General features: G+C 38.6%; 1 protein-coding gene across 1 annotated transcript; it reads left to right on the top strand.

The window, feature by feature from the left end:
• Nucleotides 1–1,450: 1,450 nt before the first annotated feature.
• On the top strand, nucleotides 1,451–16,761 carry taf1b (TATA box binding protein (Tbp)-associated factor, RNA polymerase I, B; the record flags this gene model as incomplete). The annotated part of the gene is given in 11 exon segments (XM_034150931.1): nucleotides 1,451–1,550; nucleotides 1,914–2,061; nucleotides 3,526–3,691; nucleotides 5,710–5,747; nucleotides 6,594–6,681; nucleotides 6,860–6,930; nucleotides 7,257–7,473; nucleotides 9,824–10,050; nucleotides 14,850–14,881; nucleotides 15,519–15,677; nucleotides 16,702–16,761. Coding segments are annotated over 11 exon segments (1,306 nt in total), but the record flags the coding sequence as incomplete, so codon positions are not given.
• Nucleotides 16,762–22,219: the final 5,458 nt, after the last annotated feature.

Below are 22,219 nucleotides of genomic sequence, written 5' to 3'. Positions count from 1 at the left end.
AAAACGAATTATAAAAAAAGACCAAATTATGAAAAAAGACCAAATTATAAAAAAAATACCAAATTATGAAAAAAGACCAAATTCTGAAAAAAGACCAAATTATAAAAAAAAGACCAAATTCTGAAAAAATACCAAATTCTGAAAAAAATACCAAATTATGAAAAAAGACAAAATTCTAAGAAAATACCAAATAAAAAAATTATAATCATAAAAAAAAAATTATGAAAAAAAGTCAAGACCAAATTATGAAAAAAGACCAAATTATAAAAAAAATACCAAATTCTGAAAAAAGACCAAATTCTGAAAAAAATACCAAATTATGAAAAAAGACAAAATTCTAAGAAAAATACCAAATAAAAAAATTATAATCATAAAAAAAGAATTATGAAAAAAATACAAAATTATGAGAAAAAGTCAAAATTATGAAAAAAAAGTTCAAATCTGGAAAAAGACTAATTATAAAAAAAGACCAAATTCTGAAAAAAATACCAAATTATAAAAAAAATACAAAATTATGAAAAAAAGTTCAAATCTGAAGAAAAAAAAACTAATTATAAAAAAAGACCAAATTATGAAAAAAATACCAAATTATGAAAAAAAGACCAAATTATAAAAAAGACCAAATTATGAAAAAAGACCAAATTATAAAAAGACCAAATTATAAAAAAAGACCAAATTATGAAAAAAAGACCAAATTATGAAAAACGATCAATTATAAAAAAATACAAAATTATGAAAAAAAGTTCAAATCTGAAGAAAAAAAAACTAATTATAAAAAAAGACCAAATTCTGAAAAAAAACAAAATTATGAAAAAAAGACCAAATTATTAAAAAAAATACAAAATTCGAAAAAAATACAAAATTATAAAAAAAAGTTCAAATCTGAAAAAAAAACCGAATTATAAAAAAAGACCAAATTATGAAAAAAGACCAAATTATAAAAAAAATACCAAATTATGAAAAAAGACCAAATTATGAAAAAAGACCAAATTATAAAAAAAAGACCAAATTATGAAAAAAGACCAAATTCTGAAAAAAATACCAAATTATGAAAAAAGACAAAATTCTAAGAAAAATACCAAATAAAAAAATTATAATCATAAAAAAAAAATTATGAAAAAAGACAAAATTATGAAAAAAATACAAAATTATGAGAAAAAGTCAAAATTATGAAAAAAAAGTTCAAATCTGGAAAAAAAAGACTAATTATAAAAAAAGACCAAATTATGAAAAAAGACAAAATTCTAAGAAAAAGACCAAATAAAAAATAATTCTGAAAAAATACAAAATTTAAAAAAAAAGTCAAAATTGTGAAAGAGAAATAAGAGTCATGTGGTCTGAGAGAGTGAAACAGTTTGAGAAACACTGATTTTTGGGGAAGCACCGGATTGGTTGCTCTCCTCTATTGAGAGGGAGATCAATGTGGTGAGAGAGAGTGGTTTGTTTCCAGGTTGGTGAACGAAGGCCACGTCCCGTACGTCAACGCTTACCAAGACCTTCCCGAGGAGATGAAGCTCGAAGGAAAAGACGCTCTCATCTTCAGAGTGCAGGTCAGGTTTGGAGAGAAAGTGTGTGTGTGTGTGTGTGTGTTGTGTGTGTGTGTGGTGTGTGTGTGTGTGTGTGTGTGTGTGTGTGTGTGGTGTGTGTGTGTGGTGTGTGTGTGTGTGTGTGTGTGTGTGTGTGTGTGTGTGTGTGTGGTGTGTGTGTGTGTGGTGTGTGTGTGGTGTGTGTGTGTGTGTGTGTGTGTGGTGTGTGTGTGTGTGTGTGTGTGTGTGTGTGTGTGTGTGTGTGTGTGTGTGTGTGTGTGTGTGTGTGTGTGTGTGTGTGTGTGTGTGTGTGTGTGTGTGTGTGTGTGTGTGTGTGAGATGTATATGTTTTGGTGTTAACGTGTGTTTGGTTGTTTCCCCCGTCAGAGCGTCCCGACCCACCGGGCGGTGCATAAGGAGGCGCAGGCTCTCGCTCTGTTCCTGAAGCTTCCTGCTTTTCCTCCAATCAGCCGGCAGAGTCTGCTGCACCCCGCCATGCTGAGCCTGCGCTACCTGACGGAGGCTAATCTGCCCGGTAACAGCAGCACTGACTCTATGCGTTGGCTCAATACTTTAAAATGTTATTTATGTCACTTTAATTGATGCTACTCATTTTTAGCCATGGTTGTGAACTTATCCGTCTTTATTTTTATTTTATTACTTATGTCTGAATTTTCAGAGAAGTCAGATTTCTGAGATGTTCAGGAAAAGACTAAATCAATGCACATAGTATTACAATGTACACAGGTACACATTCAGGTAGATAGCAGCAGTATGTATACAATGAAATACGTGTAGCGCTGCAGAGTGCAGGGTGCTAGATAACAGAAGTGAAATTATTACTGCACATATTACATGATATACATAATTAACCAGGGACGTGCACAGGTACGGGCTAATGTTGCCCAGGCAACGGCCCGTTTGCCCTTTTTGTCTGACCTGCCTCTCTGGAGAGAGCGAGAGTTTTTAGTTTTTTCTGTTGTGGCTGAATCAACATGAGAAGCCCACCATTAGTATTGTAGCGTCTCGCTGCGATAAAACACACCTCAGTCACGTGACTTTGTTTACAATCTGACAGCTGGAAGCAAAGGAAAGCCCTCCGAAATGTGCTGTGTGTTGAAGTTATTCTATCAAGAGACATTTCTGATCACTTTCTGCTGAGGCTGCAGTGAAAGCTCTCTGGCACTGCGACCTTCACACTGAGGGATCTGGAGGTCAACCCCCGGGTCAATCTGTCCCTGGAAATGTCCCCGTTTTTTAATATGCTGATATTGATTTAGAGTTTTCTCATGGCAGTTAGAGTATAGGGGACAAACCAGGGGACTTTACTTCCTCTTGACACCGTCGGTTATTTACAAAGAAAACACCTAAATATACTTGTTGTTGTGCTTCTGTCTTTCTGTGTCTTTCCATCCGTAAACTCCCTCTCTCTCTTCTCTTGATCGCCCTCTCAGAGACACACTGTCCCGCTTCATGTCTCTACTTTAGTTTGACCATCTCTGTTATGAAGTTATGGAATACTAAATAAATAAGTAATTAGATACCTTACGTTACTGCGCTCATAAAGAATGATAAGAATAGAATAATGTGAATTGAACTGGTTTCCTTAATTAGTGAGTTTATGTAAGGTAAGTAGTTAAAGCTCTATGTTATCAGAGTGTCTGCACAGCAGGTACAAAGGGCACATTACAACAGGACTGTCCCCATTTGGTCTTTAATAGTTACTAACATTAGATACTTTAATGAGATATGGATCGCAAAACAAAAAATGAGCTTGAATAAAGAATTTAGCAGTTGGACATAAAAGTCACTTGGGGGGGGGCTTTGTCCTGTTTAGAGCAATAGCCCCTCCAAATGTCTGCACGTAATGAACGCATACAGATCGTTATGGTTTCTCTTTGGATAACAGCGTCAGCTAAATGTGATGTTTACAACAGAGGTGTTTGTTGTTGTTTATTCTGTATGTTTATATAATGTCTTCCTCCTGTTGTCCTCCCAGACGAGCTCCACCCGTGGCTCCTCCGCCTGCTGGACTGCGCTGGTATTGCGGACGAAGCGCTCCACACGTTTGACGGCGTGTCGCTGCCTCGTTACGACCTTCAGGCGGCCGCCATCATCATCGTCACCATGAAGCTGCTCTTCAGCCTGGACGACCACACCGAGTGGTAAAGGGACTACAGGAATAAAGACTGAGAGGGATTAATAGAGGGAAAGATACATACATATATAAATAGATAGATATATAAATACATGATGAATAAATAAGCTCCTCTTCGGCCTCACACTTTTACTCAAAAGTCTCTTTCAAACCGTTTGGACTTTCTTTAAATGTTTATTTCAGACCGTCAAATAAAAAATCAGCTAAATTTAAAGGGGACCTATCATGCAAAATGCACTTGTGTACGTCTTTTCTACATGAATATGTGTCCCCGGTGTTCCAGGGAACTCACCAAGTGTCAGAAAACACAACCCTCTCTATTTTCCTCCATACCCAAATCTCTAAAAAAGGGGCTGCAACGGATCTGATAAAAACTGATCCAGATTTGAACACTGTCCTGACGTCAGAAACAGGGAGCTCCGCCTATATGGCCAACTCTCCACCTATCAGGGGAATGTGGGGTTGGGCCACGCCCACGGCCATTGCCGCTCGAAAGCGCTGGAGACGCTGTAGTACATATGCCAGGCCTGTAAGTGGCGCTGTAGTCTGCCACAAAAGCAGCGAAGAAGACTTCTCACAGAATCAGCCCCCTGCAAAAACAGGGCTGGAAAAGAGCAAATAGAGCGAAATGAGGCATGGCTGAAATGCATGATCTGTTTGGTATTTTGAAAAAAAAACTTCACAGACATGTTTTATATAGGTATGGCCCTACAATATATGTTTCAAATATAGCATGATAGGTCCACTTTAAACAAAGTTCAGGAACGTTTTTAGGCTTTTAACCTGTTAAGCCCGAGAGACCCCGGTACCGGGGCACTGCCGCAACATCTTGCAGGAAACAGTGTCTGAGGGCATGTTCATTTAATAAACTATGAATGTTTTATATCCATGTAACGGGAAGAAACTCATCTAACTGATCTTTTTTTTTTTTTTTTCAAAAGAAAACCCACAATGCTAACACTGAGCCTCTGAATTAGCAACGAGCTAAAAATGCTAACACCTTACTGCACCGAAAATCACTCAGAAAACCTTATTTATCTCTTCTCTACATCCATGACATCGATTCACATCATGAGGTGACACAGAATCTATTGACACCGACATTACCACTGAATTATACGTATTTGCGACGTTATAAGCAAAAACGGACATCAAAACAGGTGACGCTAGGTAGCTAAAAATGCTAACATTTTTACCTTGGCTCTGTAGTCTCTCCAAAGTGGTCTTCAATGGCATTAAATCGATAAAAACGCTGCTGAAGTTAATCCATAGGTTAATCCAATGTGTCTGTGTCCCTTTGAAATGATTTCTGATAATCCATAAGCATTAAAACTGCTTTTCCATTTCTAGATGTCAAAGCTAGAGTATAGGTTGCTCTGATGCTAAATTACATGCGTGAAGCCCTCACCTTTTCTCTTCACAACGTGTGTGTGTGGGGGACTCCCCCTTCGATTCTATTGGCTCTAACGGTCAGAAAGAGGTGTCAACCATCAAAATCGAGCAAGTGGGGCCAGAGATATGGAAAATCCACCCAAATGACCCCAGAAGTGGTTTATTTTTGCTAAATCTCTCTAAAAAGGTCAAATGTCACTTGTTTTGCATCAATCTTGATACAGGGTACTTATTATATGTTGTACTTTGGATTCCTAAAGCTTTTAGTCTACTAACCCATCATCCAAGGGTAGTTTTCACTATAAGTAAAAAATAATGTTTGGACGGACACTATAATTTACAGTTTTTTACTATGTAAAATCTGAATTTTCTTTAAAATAAAAAACATCTATATTGAATCTGACTTTTCTACATCCAACTCACAGGTTTATCATTACTTTGAGAATAAAGATTATTAATTTAACCCTTTTAGAAGGGAAGATATGGTCATTTGTTCTGGGAATGTCATTTTCGAGCCTGAGACCTGAAAAACAGGCTCAGAGCTTAACAGGTTAATGAAACATTTGTAATGACAGAGAAATAAGGTTTTGTAAAAAAGATTGAAGTGAAAACTGACTTCTTTTTGTCTTTTAGGGATTTATCAAACGACGCAGGAGACCATGAAGACGCAGGTGAGTTCTTCATCAAAGGAATAATACGGAGCCTCCCACACCGTGTTCAGTGTACGGGCAACACAGAGAGAAAGAGGAATATTTTGAGTCATAAAATCAAAGGAAAAAACTTTAGAAAAATCTGAACTTTTAGCCCCAAATTAATACCTTTTTTTACATTTATTTTCTTTAATAAAATATTAAATATCACATTTTTAAAAGTGTTTAGTCTGCCGTCTTGTCTGCACACTTCATTAACTCCTGTTTTTAAAAACCGGTATCAGTGTGTAGTTATTTCGCCATCATTTTACGGTAAAATATGTTCAGTTTGCTGTTGTTGTTGTTGTTGGTACAATAGTATCTACATGGAGCTAAGCCCCGCCTCCTCGCCAGCTGTTGTGTGTCACAGTGTTTTACTCAACCAATAAGAGCAGAGGACGTGTCATGTGATCAGGGGGGGATATAACAGTGTGAAGAGACGGGACTTTAGACGTGGTTTGAGGCATTTGATTTGAGGCGTGATTTGAGACGTGATTTGAGGCATTTGAGGCGTGATTTGGAGACGTGATCAGATTTTGAGATACAGAAACATTTACACCTGTTTTTAATACAAATCAAATGTTTGAAATGTCCCCTCCATGCTGTTTTCTCACCTGGTGTGTGTGTGTGTGTGTGTGTGTGTGTGTGTGTGTGTGTGTGTGTGTGTGTGTGTGTGTGTGTGTGTGTGTGTGTGTGTGTGTGTGTGTGTGTGTGTGTGTGTGTGTGTGTGTGTGTGTGTGTGTGTGTGTGTGTGTGTGTGTGTGTGTGTGTGTGTGTGTGTGTGTGTGTGTGTGTGTGTGTGTGTGTGTGTGTGTGTGTGTGTGTCAGGAAACATGTTTAACCTGCGGCGCTGGTTCCGGCTGCTGTCGGCCGCTCTGACGGACGCTCAGCGACAGAAACAGAGCGACGTCGCCAGGTGAGAAAAGCATCACCTGAGACGACCTATCACCTTCAGTGCAGTTTGCAATCAGTTTAAGAACTTTATAAATCATTTATTTTATTGACATGATGGTATAACTTGTTTTTTTGTTGCATTGTTATTCACCTTCTTTTTAATAATGAATCCGTCTTCTCTCTCTGCGTCTCGTCCTCAGGAGACAGTGGATGGCAAAGAAACCTCTCTGCGCCACCAGCGAGAAGAAATGTGCCAGGATGAAAAAACAACGTGAGAAGATATCAATCAAAAACACGTCAATAAATACAGATATACTGTCTCTCACCTGTCTCTCACCTGTCTCTCCTGTCTCACCTGTCTCCCCTGTCTCACCTGTCTCCCTCTCACCTGTCTCACATGTCTCCCTCTCACCTGTCTCCCCCTCCCCTGTCTCACCTGTCTCCCTCTCCCCTGTCTCACCTGTCTCCCTCTCACCTGTCTCACCCTCCCCTGTCTCCCCTCACCCTGTCTCACCCTCACCTGTCTCACCCCTCACCTGTCTCCCCCCCCCCCCTGTCTCACCCTCACCTGTCTCCCTCTCACCTGTCTGTCTTCAGGAGTAGCGGAGCAGTTGCAGACGTGTTTCGAGAGGCTGTCCTCCCGTCCTGTGGCGGGGGGGCCGAGTGGGGGGCGGAGCTTCCAGTTCTGCTGGGGGGGGGGTGAGGGGGCGGGGCCTAGCCTACACAGGAAGAAGCTGGACGCTGCCCTCCGTCTGGGGAGAGACCCGGCCCCCGCAAACCCCACATACTGGCATCCAGACCTGAGAGACCCCAGGTACCACACACTCAGTACTTTAACCCCTGGTACCACACACTCAGTACTTTAACCCGGGTACCACACACTCAGTACTTTAACCCCTGGTACCACACACTCAGTACTTTAACCCCTGGTACCACACACTCAGTACTTTAACCCCTGGTACCACCACACTCAGTACACCACTCAGTACTTAACCCCTGGGTACCACACACTCAGTACTTTAACCCCTGGTACCACACACTCAGTACTTTAACCCCTGGTACCACACACTCAGTACTTTAACCCCTGGTACCACACACTCAGTACTTTAACCCCAGGTACCACACACTCAGTACTTTAACCCCTGGTACCACACACTCAGTACTTTAACCCCTGGTACCACACACTCAGTACTTTAACCTGGGTACCACACACTCAGTACTTTAACCCCTGGTACCACACACTCAGTACTTTAACCCGGGTACCACACACTCAGTACTTTAACCCCTGGTACCACACACTCAGTACTTTAACCCCTGGTACCACACACTCAGTACTTTAACCCGGGTACCACACACTCAGTACTTTAACCCCTGGTACCACACACTCAGTACTTTAACCCCTGGTACCACACACTCAGTACTTTAACCCCTGGTACCACACACTCAGTACTTTAACCCCTGGGTACCACACACTCAGTTACTTTAACCTGGTACCCACACACTCAGTTAACTTTAACCCCTGGTACCACACACTCAGTACTTTAACCCCTGGTACCACACACACTCAGTACTTTAACCCCTGGTACCAACACACTCAGTACTTTAACCCCTGGTACCACACACTCAGTACTTAACCCCTGGTACCACACACTCAGTACTTTAACCCCTGGTACCACACACTCAGTACTTTAACCCCTGGTACCACACACTCAGTACTTTAACCCTGGTACCACACACTCAGTACTTTAACCCCTGGTACCACACACTCAGTAATTTAACCCCTGGTACCACACACTCAGTACTTTAACCCCTGGTACCACACACTCAGTACTTTAACCCCTGGTACCACACACTCAGTACTTTAACCCCTGGTACCACACACTCAGTACTTTAACCCGGGTACCACACACTCAGTACTTTAACCCCTGGTACCACACACTCAGTACTTTAACCCCTGGTACCACACACTCAGTACTTTAACCCCTGGTACCACACACTCAGTACCCCTGGCTACACCACACTCAGTACTCTACCCGGGGTACCACAAAACATCTCAGTACTTAACCCGGGGTACCACACACCAGTACTTTAACCCCTGGTACCACACACTCAGTACTTAAACCCCTGGTACCACACACCTCAGTACTTTAACCGGGTACCACACACTCAGTACTTTAACCTGGGTTACCACACCACTCAGTACTTTAACCCGGGTACCACACACTCAGTACTTTAACCCCTGGTACCACACACTCAGTACTTTAACCCCTGGTACCACACACTCAGTACTTTAACCCCTGGTACCACACACTCAGTACTTTAACCCCTGGTACCACACACTCAGTACTTTAACCCGGGTACCACACACTCAGTACTTTAACCCCGGGTACCACACACTCAGTACTTTAACCCCTGGTACCACACACTCAGTACTTTAACCCCTGGTACCACACACTCAGTACTTTAACCCCTGGTACCACACACTCAGTACTTTAACCCCTGGTACCACACACTCAGTACTTTAACCCCTGGTACCACACACTCAGTACTTTAACCCGGGTACCACAAACACTCAGTACTTTAACCCGGGTACCACACACTCAGTACTTTAACCCGGGGTACCACACACTCAGTACTTTAACCCCTGGTACCACACACTCAGTACTTTAACCCGGGTACCACACACTCAGTACTTTAACCCGGGTACCACACACTCAGTACTTTAACCCGGGTACCACACACTCAGTACTTTAACCCGGGTACCACACACTCAGTACTTTAACCCGGGTACCACACACTCAGTACTTTAACCCCTGGTACCACACACTCAGTACTTTAACCCCTGGTACCACACACTCAGTACTTTAACCCCTGGTACCACACACTCAGTACTTTAACCCCTGGGTACCACACACTCAGTACTTTAACCCGGGTACCACACACTCAGTACTTTAACCCCTGGTACCACACACTCAGTACTTTAACCCGGGTACCACACACTCAGTACTTTAACCCGGGTACCACACACTCAGTACTTTAACCCGGGTACCACACACTCAGTACTTTAACCCGGGTACCACACACTCAGTACTTTAACCCGGGTACCACACACTCAGTACTTTAACCCGGGTACCACACACTAACCCAGTCTTTCCTCTCTACAGTTCGTGTAAGAGTGATTTCTCGGAGGAGTCGCTGCCTCGGAGTTTCCTCTGGCTGCTGCAGTTCTTCTGCTTCCTGCTGGACGTTGGTCAGGAGGCGCTGTACAGGGAGGTGCTGAGGCTGGAGAGGAGGCTCATCAGGAGGAAGATGAAGAAGAAGTGCTGGAGAGGAGGAGGAGGTGCTGAGGCTGGAGAGGAGGAGGTGCTGAGGCTGGAGAGGAGGAGGAAGAGGAGGAGGTGCTGAGGCTGGAGAGGAGGAGGAAGAGGAGGAGGTGCTGAGGCTGGAGAGGAGGCTCATCAGGAGGAAGATGAAGAAGAAGTGCTGGAGAGGAGGAGGAGGAGGTGCTGAGGCTGGAGAGGAGGAGGAGGAGGTGCTGAGGCTGGAGAGGAGGAGGAGGAGGTGCTGAGGCTGGAGAGGAGGAGGAAGAGGAGGAGGTGCTGACGCTGGAGAGGAGGAGGAGGAGGTGCTGAGGCTGGAGAGGAGGAGGAAGAGGAGGAGGTGCTGAGGCTGGAGAGGAGGAGGAAGAGGAGGAGGTGCTGGAGAGGAGGGTCCTCTGTGTTCTATACGGTTTACAAAAAAACTAAAATCTGACAAGAAATTCAGAAATCTGAGAAAATATATTTTTGTAGTTTTTGTATTATTGTCTCTCTCATTTGTATCTGTGTGTTTCAGTCCCTCTCTGAGGGCAACAAGACAACAATAACAAGTTGGTCACAATAAAAAAAAAAGGTCACACCTCCACTGGACTCCTTTGTTTACTTCAGGGAACACAGTGACATCACTATGGAACACTCGCGCTCCTATTGGCTAGCACTCCAACACATTGTACGTGATAGGCTAAGGGGCGGGACATCTCTAAGCTTTTTAATAACAACAGAGCCGGCCAGCTAACCAATCAGAGCAGACTGGGCTTACTGGGTATGAGTAACATTTAAAGTAGAGACACTACATACTGATATACACCTGAACATCAGCAGGAGAGGACTCTTTAAAGTAGAGACACTACATACTGATATACACCTGAACATCAGCAGGAGAGGACTCTTTAAAGTAGAGACACTACATACTGATATACACCTGAACATCAGCAGGAGAGGACTCTTTAAAGTAGAGACACTACATACTGATATACACCTGAACATCAGCAGGAGAGGACTCTTTAAAGTAGAGACACTAAATACTGATATACACCTGAACATCAGCAGGAGAGGACTCTTTAAAGTAGAGACACTAAATACTGATATACACCTGAACATCAGCAGGAGAGGACTCTTTAAAGTAGAGACACTACATACTGATATACACCTGAACATCAGCAGGAGAGGACTCTTTAAAGTAGAGACACTACATACTGATATACACCTGAACATCAGCAGGAGAGGACTCTTTAAGTAGAGACACTACATACTGATATACACCTGAACATCAGCAGGAGAGGACTCTTTAAAGTAGAGACACTACATACTGATATACACCTGAACATCAGCAGGAGAGGACTCTTTAAAGTAGAGACACTACATACTGATATACACCTGAACATCAGCAGGAGAGGACTCTTTAAAGTAGAGACACTACATACTGATATACACCTGAACATCAGCAGGAGAGGACTCTTTAAAGTAGAGACACTACATACTGATATACACCTGAACATCAGCAGGAGAGGACTCTTTAAAGTAGAGACACTACATACTGATATACACCTGAACATCAGCAGGAGAGGACTCTTTAAAGTAGAGACACTACATACTGATATACACCTGAACATCAGCAGGAGAGGACTCTTTAAAGTAGAGACACTACATACTGATATACACCTGAACATCAGCAGGAGAGGACTCTTTAAAGTAGAGACACTACATACTGATATACACCTGAACATCAGCAGGAGAGGACTCTTTAAAGTAGAGACACTACATACTGATATACACCTGAACATCAGCAGGAGAGGACTCTTTAAAGTAGAGACACTACATACTGATATACACCTGACATCAGCAGGAGAGGACTCTTTAAAGTAGAGACACTACATACTGATATACACCTGAACATCAGCAGGAGAGGACTCTTTAAAGTAGAGACACTACATACTGATATACACCTGAACATCAGCAGGAGAGGACTCTTTAAAGTAGAGACACTACATACTGATATACACCTGAACATCAGCAGGAGAGGACTCTTTAAAGTAGAGACACTAAATACTGATATACACCTGAACATCAGCAGGAGAGGACTCTTTAAAGTAGAGACACTAAATACTGATATACACCTGAACATCAGCAGGACAGGACTCTTTAAAGTAGAGACACTAAATACTGATATACACCTGAACATCAGCAGGAGAGGACTCTTTAAAGTAGAGACACTACATACTGATATACACCTGAACATCAGCAGGAGAGGACTCTTTAAAGTAGAGACACTACATACTGATATACACCTGAACATCAGCAGGAGAGGACTCTTTAAAGTAGAGACACTACATACTGATATACACCTGAACATCAGCAGGAGAGGACTCTTTAAAGTAGAGACACTACATACTGATATACACCTGAACATCAGCAGGAGAGGACTCTTTAAAGTAGAGACACTACATACTGATATACACCTGAACATCAGCAGGAGAGGACTCTTTAAAGTAGAGACACTACATACTGATATACACCTGAACATCAGCAGGAGAGGACTCTTTAAAGTAGAGACACTAAATACTGATATACACCTGAACATCAGCAGGAGAGGACTCTTTAAAGTAGAGACACTACATACTGATATACACCTGAACATCAGCAGGAGAGGACTCTTTAAAGTAGAGACACTACATACTGATATACACCTGAACATCAGCAGGAGAGGACTCTTTAAAGTAGAGACACTACATACTGATATACACCTGAACATCAGCAGGAGAGGACTCTTTAAAGTAGAGACACTACATACTGATATACACCTGAACATCAGCAGGAGAGGACTCTTTAAAGTAGAGACACTACATACTGATATACACCTGAACATCAGCAGGAGAGGACTCTTTAAAGTAGAGACACTACATACTGATATACACCTGAACATCAGCAGGAGAGGACTCTTTAAAGTAGAGACACTACATACTGATATACACCTGAACATCAGCAGGAGAGGACTCTTTAAAGTAGAGACACTACATACTGATATACACCTGAACATCAGCAGGAGAGGACTCTTTAAAGTAGAGACACTACATACTGATATACACCTGAACATCAGCAGGAGAGGACTCTTTAAAGTAGAGACACTACATACTGATATACACCTGAACATCAGCAGGAGAGGACTCTTTAAAGTAGAGACACTACATACTGATATACACCTGAACATCAGCAGGAGAGGACTCTTTAAAGTAGAGACACTACATACTGATATACACCTGAACATCAGCAGGAGAGGACTCTTTAAAGTAGAGACACTACATACTGATATACACCTGAACATCAGCAGGAGAGGACTCTTTAAAGTAGAGACACTACATACTGATATACACCTGAACATCAGCAGGAGAGGACTCTTTAAAGTAGAGACACTACATACTGATATACACCTGAACATCAGCAGGAGAGGACTCTTTAAAGTAGAGACACTACATACTGATATACACCTGAACATCAGCAGGAGAGGACTCTTTTAAAGTAGAGACACTACATACTGATATACACCTGAGCATCAGCAGGAGAGGACTCTTTAAAGTAGAGACACTACATACTGATATACACCTGAACATCAGCAGGAGAGGACTCTTTAAAGTAGAGACACTACATACTGATATACACCTGAACATCAGCAGGAGAGGACTCTTTAAAGTAGAGACACTACATACTGATATACACCTGAACATCAGCAGGAGAGGACTCTTTAAAGTAGAGACACTACATACTGATATACACCTGAACATCAGCAGGAGAGGACTCTTTAAAGTAGAGACACTACATACTGATATACACCTGAGCATCAGCAGGAGAGGACTCTTTAAAGTAGAGACACTACATACTGATATACACCTGAACATCAGCAGGAGAGGACTCTTTAAAGTAGAGACACTACATACTGATATACACCTGAACATCAGCAGGAGAGGACTCTTTAAAGTAGAGACACTACATACTGATATACACCTGAACATCAGCAGGAGAGGACTCTTTAAAGTAGAGACACTACATACTGTGCTTAAAAGCATTTCCAATAAAGTTAAACAACTCAGTCTATGGTCATTATTGAATATAGAGTTATATTAAAGGGGGAAACAAGTCGTCTCCTGTGTTGCTGGTTCTCAGTTTCTTATTGTTTCACCTTTTGGACTTTTTCTTGTTTTTCCGTTTGTATTTGAGGTTGTTGTTTATCTGAAGACAAAGAGAGCTGAGAGGCAGGAAGTGAGCAGCAGGGGGCGCCACACTGCAGAGAAACACCACAGTGTGAGGGAAGCACTCTGCAATCATGTGGACATCACTTTAATGTTATTTATTCACTTTATACACCTTTCATTGTAGAAGAAGTAAATATTCTTATATTTTGTAATTAATAATGGGAATCCTTAAAGTTCCAAAAGAACAATATTAAATCTAAAGAAGCAGAAATGGGTGAAATAGTTTATTGCAGTATTGATGTTTTTCATACTGCACATAGTTAATCTGATGTAAAACTATCTCTCACTATTTTAATAATTTGACAAAGCAATTAACTAATTGATTAATAATACAAATAATAATTCATCAGATTAATTTAAAATGAGCTCCAGCTTTAAAAATCACAACATGCGTTTACAATGACGCAGGACAAATAATAATCTAATATTATATATAATTATATCATTTTGTAAAAAAAGTCAAACATTTGAAAAAAGTCTAAAAAAAATTCCACATTTTGAAAATGGTCAAAATAAAAAAAAATGCTAAAGATGATTAAACCTGTAAAAGAAAATAGAATGAAATAAAATTGCAGGAAAATACAATTATAATAAAAAAAAACATAAAATTATAAACATAACTGCAGTACCACAGACATCCTGTGGTGGTGTTGTGAGAGTGAGTGCTGTGTCTCTTCTCTCAGAGTAAACAGAGGTCACGTGACGCTCCGTCTGGACTCCAGCTTGTTGCCGGGGTGACGGGAGGTAACGGCTCTGTAGTATCACCATGGCAACAGCCGCTGCACAGACACACAGGATGTCCTCATCGAGGGGGTCACTCCCTGTTCATTTTAACTGGAGTTATTTTAACTTTAATTTAAACTTTTTTTATTTTTGATATTTTATCTATTTTTTTAAATTATAGTTTTATTGTTTTTTAAATTATAATTTATGTTTTTTTAAATAATAATTTATGTTTTATTTTTAATAATTGTATGGGGTTATTATACTCTTTTCTTTCCTGCTAGTTGACTCAATCCAGTTGTTTGTAATTTAATATTTAGATGCGTTATTTCGATTATGGGTTAGGGTAATTTAATTGATTTGTTTTTTACATTTTTTTATTATTATCATATTTTCATTTTACTTCAACGTATGTGTTTACATATTTCTTACAACAATTATATATTTTTTATTTGATCTTTATTTTAAGCCAAGTAAGTTTTCTTTTGTATTTGTTATTTAACTTCATTTAATTTAATCTTACACTGAACTGAAACTGTGTTCACCTGAAATGACCCTGTGAGGTACTGCAGCAGAAAGGAAACTACCCCGAGAGGGTGAATCAGGTACTGCAGCAGAAAAGAAACTACCCCGAGAGGGTGAATCAGGTACTGCAGCAGAAAGGAAACTACCCCGAGAGGGTGAATCAGGTACTGCAGCAGAAAGGAAACTACCCCGAGAGGGTGAATCAGGTACTGCAGCAGAAAGGAACAAAGAGAGTCTCTTTATAAATCATAAATATATAAAATAAATAATAGGTATTTGATAAATAAATTAATCTTGTTTTTAGGTAAACAAAGTATGTGCAGGGAGCCTGAAAATCAACAAGTGTATCTTCATCTGCTTTTGTTTTGAATGTATTCTATTTGTTTTTGTGTTTTAATTGTTATATTATTATTATTTTATGTTACTTCCCTTAGTTTGTTATTTATTTCGTTTTTTATTTTCATATTTTTTTGGCATTAGACTGGAATGAAACTGTGACCTGAAATGAGTGAGGGTAAATCAGGTACTGCAGCAGAATGTAACAAAGAGTCTCTGTAATAAACATTTTCATTATATTTTCTTTTTATATTTATGGTAATCTTTTGTCTTTTATTATTTTGTTTATCTTTTACAATTTTTTGTAATGTTATCTTTGTTTTAAGTTTGTGAAGGTTTGTGTTGTTTGTGTTATAGTTGTAAAGATTATTATTTTATTTTTATTTTTTTACTATTTCTACAGATATAATGTTTTGTTAAGTGTTTGTATTTTATCCTTATTTTTTATTTTGTGAAATAAAACTGGTTACCTGAAATGACCCCAAGAGGGTAAACCAGGTACTGCAGCAGCTGAGAACAAAGACCTTTACTCTCTATTTAGAAGAAGAAGAAGAAGGACCTTTATTAAATTCAGTTTCCACTCTGTCGTACACACACATGCGTTTTTATACAGTGACCAGTGAGCATTTGGGGGTTAGGTGCCTTGCTCAAGGGCACTTCGGCAGTGGCCCAGGAGGTGAACTGGCTCCTCTCCAGTACCAGTCCAATCCCCTACAGACTGAACCACTGCCAATAAAGTGATATAAAAACTAATTACTGCTTTAGTGCACATCCCAAAACAAGGTTTATATGATCAAATACTATTTATTTATTTTTATCTCTATTTCATTTACTTATTTTATTATTCTCTCCCTATTTCTAATTTTTTTAATCTATTTGTTTCTTTTCATTCAGGCTGAGATGTGGTTACCTGAAATGACCCAAAGAGGACAAACCAGGTACTGCAGCAGCTGAGAGCAAAGAGTTTCTTTTCATTCAGGCTGAGATGTGGTTACCTGAAATGACCCCAAGAGGACAAACCAGGTACTGCAGCAGCTGAGAGCAAAGAGTTTATTTTCATTCAGGCTGAGATGTGGTTACCTGAAATGACCCCAAGAGGACAAACCAGGTACTGCAGCAGCTGAGAGCAAAGAGTTTATTTTCATTCAGGCTGAGATGTGGTTACCTGAAATGACCCCAAGAGGACAAACCAGGTAACTGCAGCAGTAGCTCTCACTGTTAAGGGTTATATGAAGGTTTATATCTCTATTATATATTTTACCTAAATATACTGTTTTACCTTTTCTATTATTATACTTATTTATTTACTTGTTTCCATTTAATCCCAATTCATTTTTTATTTTACATTTTAATTTTCAGATTTTTTTTTTTTTTATATATATATATATATTATTATTATTTCTTTTAATCCTATTTTCAATTAATTTTGTCTACTTTTATTGTATTTTGTATTTTTACTTCCTCTCAGACTGAGACTCTGGTTACCTTAAATGACCCCAAGAGGATAAATCAGGTTACTGCAGCAGCCGAGAACAAAGAGAGTCTCTGTACTACTATAGCTACTATAGACTGTTTAACTATTTAAAAAATAGATACAATAAAAAATACATGTTTAAAAAAAACTATTACTGAAAATGGCATATTAGATGATGTAGAAAGTAGAAATCACTTGAAGAAAATGTTGACTATAAATAATAATAATAAAAAGTGTGTGTGTGTGTGTGTATGTGTGTGTGTGTGTCTCTGTGTGTGTGTTTGTGTGTGTGTGTGTGTGTCTCTGTATGTGTGTTTGTGTTTGTGCGAGTGTGTGTGAGTGTGTGTGTGTGTGTGTGTGTGTGTGTGTGTGTGTGTGTGGACAGGAAGTGTTTGTTGATGTTTGACGCCTGGTCTGGAAATAGCCGCCTCAGCAATAGAAAAACTCCCATCATGCCTTTCACCATGTTGTTTTCATGATTTCTGTTTTAAAGTGACCCCTCTCATCTGAGCGTCTCCTGGCAGGTAAAGAAGCGTCAGTGTTTACCTTGTGAAGCCTCGCTAAAGAGAGCAGCAGCCAATAGTTATGGGTTTATTAAAAAACAAACAAACAAACAGACAAACAGACAGCAACTAGAGAATGCAATTCCTGAAGAAATTGCTAGTGGGAATGCTTTATGCTGAAATGTAATGTGTAAGAAGAAAGTGAAGAATTTAGATTGAAATGATACATGAACACTGGGGGCTTGAATGTGTGATGAGAGAAGTAAAGAAAGTAAAAAGGCTTGGAAAAGCAGCAGAATATTTGAAATGCAAACTTTTGAACTAACTTGATGGCGAATGATCTGTCGCCATGCCAACGGCATTTGATGACATCCCATAATACGCTTAGATGCGTTGATGGCTGTGTTACCAAACCTGTGAAGTTTTGGGCCATTTGGAGCATTTTCACTGAAGTTATGAGAAAACCGTGTTTCATGGCGGGCATTGTGTTGCCATGGCAACGGCATGTCCCGTAGATGTCTTCACGGCTGGACTGTTAGCACACATGTGAAGTTTGAGCACTTTTTGAACATTTTCATAGGAGTTATAGCGACATCGTCTTTTATGGCGAGGGATGCATTTCCATGGAAACGGCATATGGTGAGATCTCAGATTTGGCGTAGAGCTGTTGAGGCATGGACCGGTGATATACAAGTGAAGATTGGGGGACGATCGGACCGTGTCCATTGGACTTACAGCGACATCGTGCTTCATGGCGAGTGGTCTGTCGCCATGGCAACAGCATTTGAAGAAATCTCAAAACGGTCCCGTAGATGTCTTCACGGCTGGACTGTTAGCACACATGTGAAGTTTTAGCACTTTTTGAACATTTTCATAGGAGTTATAGCGACATCATCTTTTATGGCGAGGGATGCATTTCCATGGAAACGGCATATGGTGAGATCTCAGATTTGGCGTAGAGCTGTTGAGGCATGGACCGGTGTGGCAGAGAGAGAGAGAGAGAGAGAGAGAGAGAGAGAGAGAGAGAGAGAGTATGAAATGAACAGTTAGAACTGACTGCTGTCAGTTGGAGTGATGACATCATCGTGTTCCATTACACAGGTGTTTATAGTTGAGCTAACGAGCTATCAAAGGTTTCATTGTTCTGAATGAGAGATGAACCTCTTACATGTGAACGTTTTGTGGAAGAACGATAACAGATATCTGTGAAATTTCAAAACGTGAAGCATGTCAAGGAAGTTGAGTATCTGAAGTGTAATTTTTGTGTACTTTCGGGTTAATAATGTGGCCTTTTTGGCAGTTTAACTAAAGGTAAATATCTGCCTGAAATTACAATGGGCTTTAATGGAGACATGTTGAACGTTTTTGTCACTTCATGCCCTCAAGAGGCATTTTGTTTAATTATTTTTGCTTAATTATTTGTCATTTTTCAAGCTACGATATGTTTTCCTGCGTTTCTCATGAAAAATTATGTCTCAGGAATGTAGGGTTTGGGAATTATGGCAGTTTTAAAAAAAAATATGAAGGGAAATTTCAAGATTTCCTACCCTCTAGCTGTGACATCACGCACTCTAACTTAACGAGCTGCGCAATGTTAAAGTTAAAATGTTAAAAATGTGATGTATTATGGGATGTATCTTTGGAATTATGAAAGTTATGAATGATAAAAGTAATAGCAGTCGATTCCCGACCAAGCTGAACGTTTTGATGTTTGAACAGAGTTTCTGCGATGTTGAATGTAGGAGGAGAAGAGGGACAAAATAATTGGACGGAATAATAAACTTTTTGTCCGTAGCATAACATATAGTGGGATTGCTGTATCAGATACATAGATAACTAAACTCAGATAACTAAACTCAGATAACTAAACTCAGATAACTAAACTCAGATAACTAAACTCTGATAACTAAACTCATATAACTAAACTCTGATAACTAAACTCAGATAACTAAACTCTGATAACTAAACTCAGATAACTAAACTCAGATAACTAAACTCAGATAACTAAACTCTGATAACTAAACTCAGATAACTAAACTCTGATAACTAAACTCAGATAACTAAACTCAGATAACTAAACTCAGATAACTAAACTCTGATAACTAAACTCAGATAACTAAACTCAGATAACTAAACTCTGATAACTAAACTCAGATAACTAAACTCTGATAACTAAACTCAGATAACTAAACTCATATAACTAAACTCAGATAACTAAACTCTATAACTAAACTCAGATAACTAAACTCTGATAACTAAACTCAGATAACTAAACTCAGATAACTAAACTCTGATAACTAAACTCAGATAACTAAACTCAGATAACTAAACTCTGATAACTAAACTCAGATAACTAAACTCAGATAACTAAACTCAGATAACTAAACTCAGATAACTAAACTCAGATAACTAAAGATAGATAACTAAACTCATATAACTAAACTCATATAACTAAACTCAGATAACTAAACTCTGATAACTAAACTCAGATAACTAAACTCAGATAACTAAAGATAGATAACTAAACTCTGATAACTAAACTCAGATAACTAAACTCTGATAACTAAACTCAGATAACTAAACTCAGATAACTAAAGATAGATAACTAAACTCATATAACTAAACTCATATAACTAAACTCAGATAACTAAACTCTGATAACTAAACTCAGATAACTAAACTCAGATAACTAAAGATAGATAACTAAACTCTGATAACTAAACTCAGATAACTAAACTCAGATAACTAAACTCTGATAACTAAACTCAGATAACTAAACTCTGATAACTAAACTCAGATAACTAAACTCAGATAACTAAACTCAGATAACTAAACTCAGATAACTAAACTCAGATAACTAAACTCAGATAACTAAACTCAGATAACTAAACTCTGATAACTAAACTCAGATAACTAAACTCAGATAACTAAACTCAGATAACTAAACTCAGATAACTAAACTCTGATAACTAAACTCAGATAACTAAACTCAGATAACTAAACTCAGATAACTAAACTCAGATAACTAAACTCAGATAACTAAACTCAGATAACTAAACTCATATAACTAAAGATAGATAACTAAACTCTGATAACTAAACTCAGATAACTAAACTCAGATAACTAAACTCAGATAACTAAAGATAGATAACTAAACTCATATAACTAAACTCATATAACTAAACTCTGATAACTAAACTCTGATAACTAAACTCAGATAACTAAACTCAGATAACTAAACTCAGATAACTAAACTCAGATAACTAAACTCAGATAACTAAACTCTGATAACTAAACTCTGATAACTAAACTCTGATAACTAAACTCAGATAACTAAACTCTGATAACTAAACTCAGATAACTAAACTCAGATAACTAAACTCATATAACTAAACTCTGATAACTAAACTCAGATAACTAAACTCAGATAACTAAACTCATATAACTAAACTCATATAACTAAACTCAGATAACTAAACTCAGATAACTAAACTCAGATAACTAAACTCTGATAACTAAACTCTGATAACTAAACTCTGATAACTAAACTCAGATAACTAAACTCTGATAACTAAACTCAAATAACTAAACTCTGATAACTAAACTCATATAACTAAACTCAGATAACTAAACTCAGATAACTAAACTCAGATAACTAAACTCATATAACTAAACTCAGATAACTAAACTCTGATAACTAAACTCAGATAACTAAACTCAGATAACTAAACTCTGATAACTAAACTCAGATACTAAACTTGCTAAACTCAGATAACTAAACTCTGATAACTAAACTCAGATAACTAAACTCAGATAACTAAACTCAGATAACTAAACTCTGATAACTAACTCAGATAACTAAACTCAGATAACTAAACTCAGATAACTAAACTCAGATAAATAAACTCAGATAACTAAACTCAGATAACTAAACTCAGATAACTAAACTCTGATAACTAAACTCAGATAACTAAACTCAGATAACTAAACTCTGATAACTAAACTCTGATAACTAAACTCAGATAACTAAACTCATATAACTAAACTCAGATAACTAAACTCTGATAACTAAACTCATATAACTAAACTCAGATAACTAAACTCAGATAACTAAACTCTGATAACTAAACTCAGATAACTAAACTCATATAACTAAACTCATATAACTAAACTCAGATAACTAAACTCTGATAACTAAACTCTGATAACTAAACTCATATAACTAAACTCAGATAACTAAACTCAGATAACTAAACTCTGATAACTAAACTCAGATAACTAAACTCATATAACTAAACTCATATAACTAAACTCAGATAACTAAACTCTGATAACTAAACTCTGATAACTAAACTCATATAACTAAACTCAGATAACTAAACTCAGATAACTAAACTCTGATAACTAAACTCAGATAACTAAACTCAGATAACTA

The sequence above is a fragment of the Trematomus bernacchii genome, unplaced genomic scaffold (genome assembly GCF_902827165.1).
Source record: "Trematomus bernacchii unplaced genomic scaffold, fTreBer1.1, whole genome shotgun sequence".
NCBI lineage: Eukaryota > Metazoa > Chordata > Actinopteri > Perciformes > Nototheniidae > Trematomus > Trematomus bernacchii.
The sequence above is the reverse complement of the archived record's forward strand: the minus strand, read 5'-3'. Positions and strand labels throughout refer to the sequence as shown.